Source organism: Hippopotamus amphibius, chromosome 2 (genome assembly GCF_030028045.1).
Source record: "Hippopotamus amphibius kiboko isolate mHipAmp2 chromosome 2, mHipAmp2.hap2, whole genome shotgun sequence".
NCBI lineage: Eukaryota > Metazoa > Chordata > Mammalia > Artiodactyla > Hippopotamidae > Hippopotamus > Hippopotamus amphibius.
This window is the reverse complement of record NC_080187.1, coordinates 38,768,808-38,778,653: the sequence shown is the minus strand read 5'-3', so window position 1 is coordinate 38,778,653 and position 9,846 is coordinate 38,768,808. Positions and strand designations below refer to the sequence as shown.

Genomic DNA, 9,846 nt, shown 5'->3' with positions numbered 1-9,846 from the left:
GCTGGCTTGTCTGCATCCTGCTGGCAGTGGACACATTGTGCTAAGTGCTGGGTCCTATCAGAGGAAGAGACTCCTGCCCGCGCCTCCTGGTTTGATGGTATGTTGAGCCGTCCTGGATTTCCTTAGGAATCAGTGATGTGGGAGTGTCCCACAGCCCCCCATACCACACCATGAGGAAGCCACAGCACTTCCTGCCCTTACTCTCCCCTCTGTGGTACGTCAGAAGGTGGGAATGCAGAGGTGCCACCTTCTGAGAGAAATGAGGTGTCCAAAACAGAGTTCCCTCCCATCCACCCCGGGCAGCCTCTCTGTCTTTCTGCTTCCCAGTTCCCTCCTCCCACCCCCAAACATCCCTGGTCTCTGAACACTGCGAAGCCACACCTACCCCCTTTCTGTGTCCCTAGTCCCATCCTTTTCCTCATGTTCTGTTCATCTAGAGTTTCACTGTGATCTTGCTGCTCCAGTGTTCCAAGAGCACATTCACCCACCTTTATATACCCAACTGGGCCCTCAGTTGGCCACCAACTTCTAGGCCCTAAGGGAAACTTGTCATGGTAACTTTCAGAATCTATCTCTACTTCTGCCTTCAGCTTCAATTCTCTGTACTACTCCCTCCACCCCCAGTCATGGTAACTTCCCAGCTCCTCACTCACCTTTTGAGTTTTTGCCCAAACTCAGTTACATGGGACAGCAATCTTTCTTCTCCTAACACACAAAATCTTACCTCATTAATGCTTCCTTCTCTCTACTAACCACCAGCAAAGTGTCTGTGCTTTTTCCAAGGCCATCCCCTGGACCTGGACATTCACTCCCATCCCCTCACCTCTACACCACTACATGGCTCCAGCAGTTCTCCCTGCATCATCAGTTTATCCCTCCTTGACTGCATAATTTCTGTCAACATCCAACATGTTATGTCTCTCATTTTTAAAAACAAAAAACCCTCCCTGAGTTCCACTTCCTCTTACAGCTCTATCCCCATCTTTCTGCACCTCTGCAGAACAAACCTCCCTGAGGGAACTAATTACACTTGCTGTCACCAACTGCTGTTTCATTTACTCTTGAATCCACTCCAGTAATGCCTTCACCTCCATCACACGTTGAGTCTGTTCTTTTCAAGGCCATGAGTGATCTCTGTGTTGCTAAATCTAGTGAGACCACTAGGTCACACTCTGTATCCTCATCTTACTCAGCCAATTCACAACTTTTCACGCAGTTGATCACTTTCTCCTTGCAATATGCCAGTATGCCACACTCTTCCAGATTTCCTCTTTCCTCCCTGGCTCCTGCTTTTCAGTCTCCTCTACTTACTTGTTTCTCTTTTTCTTCCCAATTTCTTAACGTTGGAATGTCCCAGAGCCCAGTCCTTAGATCTCTCTTTCATTTACACTCATTCCTTTAGTAACCTTATCTGGTTCCATAGTTATGCATCCATCTCTCTCTCTCCCCACCCCCTTCCTCCCTCCCTCCCTCCCTCCCTCCAGCCAGGATGCTCCCTGAGCACTATAAGGCTTCTGTGTTGAGAACAGACTGTTGGGAGTTATGCTCTCAGGAAGAAGCAAGAGATTATGAAACTATTACAGTAGCAGTAGCAGTAGAGGAGATAAGAAGAGCTATATTTTCTGAATTTTGAAGGTAGAGACAACAGGTTTTACTGACAGACCAGAAGCAGATTGTTACAAGCAAAAGTCAAGGATGACATCCTTATTTTTGGCTTGATAACTGGCAAGAGAAAGGTGCCATTAACTGATGTGGGAGCAGGTTTGGTATGTGTGATTGGGGGAGGAGGGGTGGTCCGGGGAATCAGTTCACCTCTGAAACAAATACATCCAAGTATATACATTTTGATTAGACAATCTGGGCATGTGAGGCTGTCTACCCCCATGAGATGATGAGGCAAGGCCTGTGTCAAGGTGACTGCTGTGTCTGGCATAGTTCCTGGCACACAGTAAGTACTCAAATATCGTTGAATCCAAGATGCTTCTCAAAGTCATTTTTATTGTGACTCTTTGGGGATATTATCATCAACTGATTTTCATTCTAGGAGGCATTTATTCCATGCAGCTTAAAGGCAATAGGGGTCAAACAAGTAACAGGGATACACCAAGCTCCCAGATGAGTTACCCTTTAAAATCTAATCAATAACAACAGGGTGCAGAGAGGGGAGATTCTATCATTTGCTTCTGAGTCATATTAGCTATCTGCTTTTGATAAACACAAAACACCTGCTCAAGGATGAAGCACTGTAACACTCCTCTAAAACCTTCCCTCCAGATCACGAAAATATATTAGGAGTTATCCATGGATTGTGTCTGTGGGTCAGAAATGTACCGGACTCTTGGCTCTCACTTCCTGCACTACCATCATGCACACTCTGCTCCTCTGTGGCCCACAGACAACATGGGAAGCCATGACACAAGTCAAGCCTGATCTTTACCTTCAATGCACCTTAGACGAGGGTCTTCCTTCTCTGCTCAGGTTCCCTTTATCTACAGTCCAGGGTGGAGCTGAAAGAGTTGTGTGGAATGCTGACCCATCTGTAAAATGGGTTTAAGCTCCTACACCATATGGGAAGTACAATCTACCTCCTCTGCTCTCTCCATCACACACCACATTAAAAATAAGGAGGCACAAATAGACAGTCAGTGGGAAGTTGTTGTACAACAAAGGGAGTCCAACTCAAGGATGGAAGATGCCTTAGAGGACTGGGGCGGGGAGGGTGGGGGGGACTCGGGGTAGGGGGGAGTCAAGGAAGGGAGGGAATACGGGGATATGTGTATAAAAACAGATGATTGAACTTGGTGTACCCCCAAAAAAATAAAAAATAAAAAAAAATAAGGAGGCACAAACAGGTGGTTCTTTGCTTAGAGGTATAGAGTATATTTAGAGGGGGTCCTGCCTCTCCTGCATGTTAATGGAAGTGATGATGACAGCCTTCTTCAGGAGGACGCAGAAGTGTGGGGACCTATGAACTCCTTTTTCCTGGACTGGGTGTTCTCCTTGTACAGACGCATGCCTTCTGCTGAGGTGAGAGCTGAGACATGGGATGGATTTTCTGGATGAGTGGCCCAAGTCAGCTGAGGACAGTGCTTGGAGCTGTTGCAGGAAAGGCGCAGGAACCGGGACTGGCTGGACTGAAGGGACCGTTGCTGGAACTCATTGTCTAGGCACTGGAGGGCATCAAAGAAGGCCCCGCACTCCTCCTCCTTCTCCGACTTAGCTCCCTTCATATGGCGTTTGCTGGGAGGCGGACTCTTCTCAACATTTTTTGTCTTGGTTTTGGCCACTTTCTCATCCTTAGAGACAATGGATTCCTTATGCCCTTGACCTTTCACCTCGGGGTTAATCCAGTGTGTAAAGTGCTTCATCTTTTTTCCCAAGCCAGCTTCTGCAGCTTCTGGAAGGGTAGGGCTCTTGTGAGTATGGGCTGCCAAGATCCCACAGCTCTTGGCCCTAGAAAGTGGCCCTACAAATTTTGGCTCTGCAAAGTTTGGATCTGAAAAATGTGGCTCTTTGAAATGCTGGACTTGCAAAATGTGGCCCAGCAAGTTGGTCCTGTAAGATCTGGCCCTTTAAGCCCTGAACACTCCAGATCTGGCATTCTCAGGAATCCCTGTTTGGGTGAGGTCATTCAACTTGCCCTAACAGCCTTACAGACCATTCTTATCTGGTCCTTTTGTCCTAAGAAATCCTGGAGGATGCTCCAGAAACTCGAGGTAAGGGAGAAGCTGATAAAGGTACTGACAGGAGGCACTAAGCTGAGAGGATGGCGATGATGGTTCTAAAGACCCAGACAGATCCTTGCTAGTCCCTACTCACTCAATGCAACCATCCTGGCCAAACTAAAATTTTATCTCAGAAAGATCCTGGAGATACATTTGGGAAGTCAGGGGCTCTGGATATTCTACTTAGAAGTGTCCCTACTGGAATCTTGGCAGGGTAGATGTTCTCTCTGGTTGGAGAGAGACTGGGCACTGAATCCCCTTCTCTGTGATTCTCTGATGCTTTGAGCCTCCCTGGGTCCTCTGTTCTCCCTGCTGGTGCAGGGAGTTATCCTCACCCTTGCAGAGGCCTGGGGCTCAGGGATCTTCCAGGCAGGGGTTGTTCACACCGGCCTCCAGCTGAACACAGAGCACCTGGGCCTCTGTCATGTCCCCACTGGGTTGTGAGATCTTGGAGACCCATAGGAAGAACCATAAGGACTACCCTGGAACTAGCTTGCTTCGGTTCTGCTGCAGTGCCTTAGTTTAACTGCAAGCTCTTCTTTAAGGCTGGCCACTTTAGGGGCACATGGGATGCCTGGTGGGATGGGGAGTTCCTAGAGCAATGTTTTCCTTTGGTTGTTTAGATTCCTAAAGAACACCTAGGGACAGATATTACTTGGGACAGCCACAATTTGTTCCCTGGACTCCTCTGTCTTTATGAGACTTCCCAAATGTATCTCTACAAATTTCTTTTTCAGGTAAAAATTTAGTTTAGCCAAGATGGGTGTCTTGAGCAAGCAGGGGCTAGTAGGACCTGTCTGGCTCTCTAGAGGCGCCTTCTCCATTCACCTGTACTTCAGTCTGGAACGCCTGTGCACTGTCTGCACAAGTCTCACGGGCACCTGGAAAGCCTGGCCCAGGACTTATACACTGCTGCTTAGATGAGACGGACCCAGAGGCTCTGTCGGGCTCCCAGCAGGCCCAGGCACCATCTTTGTGAGTGGAGATTGGCTAGTGATTGCTGGGGCCGTGGCCTTGGACAATGCCACAATATAAAGAACCCGCAGTTATGACAGGAAGGCCAAAACTCATCTCCAGTTTCTCAAAGGCTCCCTGGGAGGGCACTCAGGCAGGTGCTAATCAAGGTGATCAGCAACAGCATCTGGTGAGGCTTACCGCTGCTGGTCAAGGCCTGGCTGTATTCAGGGCGTCCCTTCCTAATCCAGGTGGGGACTGACTGCTGCCTCTATGTCTAGGGGCTTACCTTCTGGGGCGCCAGGGAACTGAGTTGCTGCCAGGGCCCCTGGAATTCTGCACATCCAGTGATTTGAGCCCCAACAGCTGCAGATGTGGGCACGGACAATCCTCTAGCAGATCTTCTCACATTTTTAGTCAATATGGCTCTACAGCATTGCCGTGGCCTGGGCAAGCAACTGGGGGCTGGCCCTGCTGGGCACAACAGATCAGAAGAGGTCACTGTCCTCTCTGGCCTCTAGGTCTGCAGGCTAGGGGACACTCACACTAGTCAGAGTGCTGCACTGGGGCCGGGGCTGCTGGTCAGCAGGGGATAGAAGCAACCGGATGGACTGCTGGATCCTCTGGGGCAGACCACAGCAATGGAAAATCAAACTGCCAAATCAGCCACTTCTGAAGGTAGAACTCCAGCAGCTCGGGGCACGCACCAGGAGAACACCACCTTGCTCCTGAGAACTGAAATGGGCTTCCCCAAATAGGTAGGCCCCTGAGTCTCAGGAGACAGATTTCAACAAGTTTCAGGGCTTATGTTGTATGGTCCTCTGGATCTACACAGATCTCTGGGCAACAGCTGGCAAGCCCCACAGAAGCTGGAGCTGTCTTTGAAGTGGAAGTGCCACTGCAAGTTTTCATACTTGGCCAGAGTCAGAAATGGGACACTGATATAGGCTTGTTGATAGAAAGATGAAAAAGCCCAAATGCAGGAATGTGAGGAAGAGGTGGGTCTAACTGAGATAGAGGAAATTTTAGACAGTTTGCAGATTAACAAATCATTGAAGAAAAAGAAACCGGGCTCCATTTTTGTGGCGAGATGTCTAGGGGTGGGCCAGGGACTGCATGTGCAGAAAAGAGGAACCATAGAAAGGAAGCTGTGTTCTGCTGCAGAAAGCACACTGAGGCCTCAGCACGTCCCCCAAGCAATGGACAGAGACCACTTATAAACTGAAAGGTGGCAGTGGGCAGGGCCAGTCATAGAGTCTGGGATTTGTTTGCAGTGATATTTGCACTGGGTCAACAGCAGATCCTTCAAAAACAGAAAATTTGGGTGGACTGGCTTACTCCCATGAACCCCAGGTCAGGGAAATAAAAGCCCATCTTTTCAACAGAGGCCTTAGAGGTAGTGTTCATGAGGAAAGCAATGGTGGTGTTTCCCCAGGCTTGGAAAATCTGGGCGCAGTGTGACATAAGCTACCACAGGAATCTTCCATAGATCTTGGCAGCCCTCAGGTGTAGAAATGCATGCATTTATATACAAACACTTAAAGATACAGCAGGGATTTGGGGACACGGGAACATGAGACGAAGGGAATGAAAGGTCATGGGGGTATTTTAGGTTTGTGAGCTTTGGGTTCAGGGAAAGAAAGGGAATCAGATATTCAAGGGCTGCTGACCTCGTTTCTCTGGAACACATTCGGAGTTCTTCTTCTCCTTGTCTTGCTTGTTCACAGGAATCCTAGGCTCTTCAAGGCTTGAAGAAGACAGAGCTCTGGCGTCCCAGGGCACCTCTGGCCCTTGACATTCCTGCCTTAGCTGCCAGTGGTCAGCCCAGTATTCGCGGATGCTGACTGCACTGGCGGACTTGGTGGCTGACTTGATGGCTGACTTGATGGCTGATTTGGCAGTTAACTGGGTTAAGGACTTCTGACTTGTTAGTTGTGACCCTATGTGGGTTGCTGATGGAAGGGAAAGCTCTTTGGAGTGCAGGGAATCCTGACTCGGCTCAAAAGAGAAACTAGACGTGGACAAAACCTCCAGGCAAGAGGAGCCCTGCAATGGCCCCGATGAAGTAGGGGTAGTGAATGTGGTCTCACCCGATAGCAGCTGCTGAATCTCCAGAGCCACAGCATTGCAGGTCTGGCAGCAGGGATCTGCACACAGGAGCCGCCGCACACTCCCCTCCTCAGGAAGCCAGCCCTGGCTGGGAAGGGAAACACGGGGACCACTTGTTACTGGAGTGACATCTGCCTCTTTGCAGGCATGTGGCCTGGAGATTGGCCTGTAAACTCTTCATTCTACCTCCAGGGTTTTTTTTGCCACTGCTTTTCTCTAGAAACATTCAGCAGGTCAGGGCCAGCTAACCTGGGCAAAGTCTCAGACAACTGATGGGAACACAGGGCCTTGAGAGACTGGGAAGTGGGAGACTTCTCTGCTGACCTGTGCTGAAAAGCTGAACTAGCAGAAGGGAACCAGGCAGATGGGGGAGCCAATGGTTAGCTGATGGGGCAGCACCAGGAACAGCACCAGGTAGAACCTGGAGTCAGCCTCGCTTGGGGCTAAGGAGGTCCTTGTGGGAACTCTGCATTCTGGGGATTAGAGGGCACACACATCTCTTGGAAGCCAATCTCTATTCTCTAGAGATCTTAAGAAGGGGGCGATATGACAAGCTCCTGCCTGAGGGCTGTCCCAGGAACTGGTCTCCCTGAAGACAAAACCAGAAGAGGTAATGTCTGCAGGGTCCAGGAGTCTGCCCTTGAAACGATATAGCTATAAAGAGGATATGAAAATGATGACTTGTTTATGCACTTAATTATCCTTTCTCCTGACTTGTGGTTGAGTGAAAACCTACGTGGTTAAATCCTGCACTAGTCAAGACCTGAATTCCAGGACCTTTGTGAGCCCAGCCCAGTACAGAACTGGAAGATGCCTCTCTCCTGAGATGACCTCACCCTCTCCTCTGGCAACCCTCACCACTGCTCCAGGCTCCACTGTGTCTGGCTCCCTCCCAGACCTTATCCTTCTCCCCAACCCTGCCCCAGGCCAAGTAGGGAAATCATCACAGCCCAGGCTAGAGCTGGCACACGGCAAAGAGCAAGAGATCACCTTCTCATGATAGAGAGCAGCTCCCACGGCTTCTCAGCTTCTTTCCGGGAAAGCCTCCTAGCTGAGAAACCAGGAGACAGTGTTACATGCAATGAGAGAGGATTCAGGGACATCCTACAGGAAGCTGAAGGCCTTTGAATGACAGGAGACGGCAAACCCCAACAGTCAGTGCTCTGAGGCACATCTGAGTACAACTTAACCAGGTATGATGTGCTCTCCTGGACCTAATCGCATTTGACCTTCACAACCACACTGTCAGTGAGACAGCATCATGAGATGCCCATTTTACACATAACAAGGCTGAGAGATGAAGTGACTCCCACTGGGTCATAAAACTACTAAATGACACTCTCCTACTTCCTCTTCACTCCCAGGGGTAAGGTGGTGAAATCTGGAACATTCCCAGGCTCTGATTTCCCACCCAAAAACGTCTTCTGGGAGAATTTATCAACTTGGGGAGTTGGAGCCTTCAGTGGTCAGAGCACCTGGTGCCTGACACCAGGGGTCTTTGAGGGACAGGGTTCTTGGGCGCCTCACCCCCAGTGGAGAGAAGTCAGAGTAGAGACTGGGTCTTTACCTCTTGATGTTTTATCTTTAGCCCTTTGTTTGACTTTCCGGTGACACTTAAAGACAAAAGAGTTAGAGTGTAGGGCTGGGGCACCCTCTTCTTTTCATGCCTAAACTGAGACAAAACCTGCACATGTTTCCCAAACTCTTTCTGTGTTCTAATTTTACACATTCTTCTACCTTTCTTTTCCCTATTCTTTGTTTTTCACCCCATCATTTCCTTTCTCTTCTTATTTCTGATTCATTTTGAGGTTTTTCATACTCCATACCTCCACCCCCATTCCCGGAATAAGTTCTGTGGGGAGATCAGGATAAGAAGAGAGAAAGCAGGGACAGAGTAAAGGATGGGTGGTCCAGTAGCCAAAGGACTTTAGCCACCCAACGCCCTAAATGTCTACCAACCAGAAGAATCACCCAAATCTGTTTGGGGATCCAGTGAGGAAACTTCCTCCATTTAAAAAAAAAAAAAAAAGCAGGGGTAAGGGTAACAAGGAACAGTGAGAGGATAAAACCCTGTTTGAGGCTTAATTGGTTCAGTCATGGTCATAGTGTTCCCTACCCGGCAGCAGCTCCTGTTAGGCCTCAACTTTAAATCTTGGTGATCCTTTCTCACTTGCCAAATAATTAATGCAATAATGATGATGGAGCCATAAGTGTAAAAGGGATAACCAACATCCCACAGAATAAAGGTAGGGCTCAACATAATCTAAACCTCACTAGCCATCCCTCTTCCTAGTCTTCCTAGGCTTTCAGGGTCTTAGAACCTAATGACTCGAAATTCTAGACCTATCATCTCTGCCTCACAGAGCACAGAACCAGACCAGCAGACTGCATCACAAAGCCCTCCTGTTTCCCAAGTCATGAATAGCATCACAGACCTTTACTTGTCTAGGAGAAGCTCATGTGACACAGTGTTCAGATGAGGGTGTCTGGTTGTCTGTATGGGTTGCAGAGCCTGAGCCTAAAGGTGTCAAGTCACCGGAAGTAAACACTCTTTCGTGCTCTATTCTCTATATCCTGATGGCTCAGCCTTTTTCTTTCAGATAATAGTCTGGCATCTATTCCCAGATAACTGAGTCTTTATGTACACTGCATGCCCTCAAAGAGAGATAGCAGTCAGGTCAGAGGAACTCCATGAACTGTATCACCTGTACTGGAAAGATAACTAGAAAACACACAAGAGAACAGTGCACACATTGGCTTGTTAAGTCTTGGACAGTGAAGGTTTTGATGTCACAGGCAATAGATGGTCAGTATCAAGAGGTTTAGGAAAAGGACCATGATTAATGTGGCAAGGAAAGAACACTGCTTCTGTTCTTTTAAATAACTTTCTAAGAGTTAAAGAAGGAGTCCTCCCAGTCTGTGTGGTCAAGCTTAAGATGGGTGGGAAGAAATTGTGAACAGTGCCTTCCAAGGAGGAAGATGAATGAGGCTTACTTCTGGAGCTTGGTTTTTCAGAATGGCCTTTACAGATATTATTAGCATCCTGTCTATTCATGGA

General features: G+C 48.6%; 1 protein-coding gene across 1 annotated transcript; it reads right to left on the bottom strand.

The window, feature by feature from the left end:
- Positions 1-2,939: 2,939 nt before the first annotated feature.
- SPATA31F3 (SPATA31 subfamily F member 3) lies at positions 2,940-9,048 on the bottom strand. Its single transcript, XM_057724826.1, has 5 exons — positions 8,905-9,048; positions 8,356-8,401; positions 7,779-7,839; positions 6,350-6,876; positions 2,940-3,397 (listed from the first exon to the last, which is right to left on the bottom strand). Exons 1-5 carry the CDS (start codon positions 9,046-9,048, stop codon positions 2,940-2,942), a joined length of 1,236 nt encoding a protein of 411 aa, XP_057580809.1.
- Between the last annotated feature and the right edge of the window lie 798 nt (positions 9,049-9,846).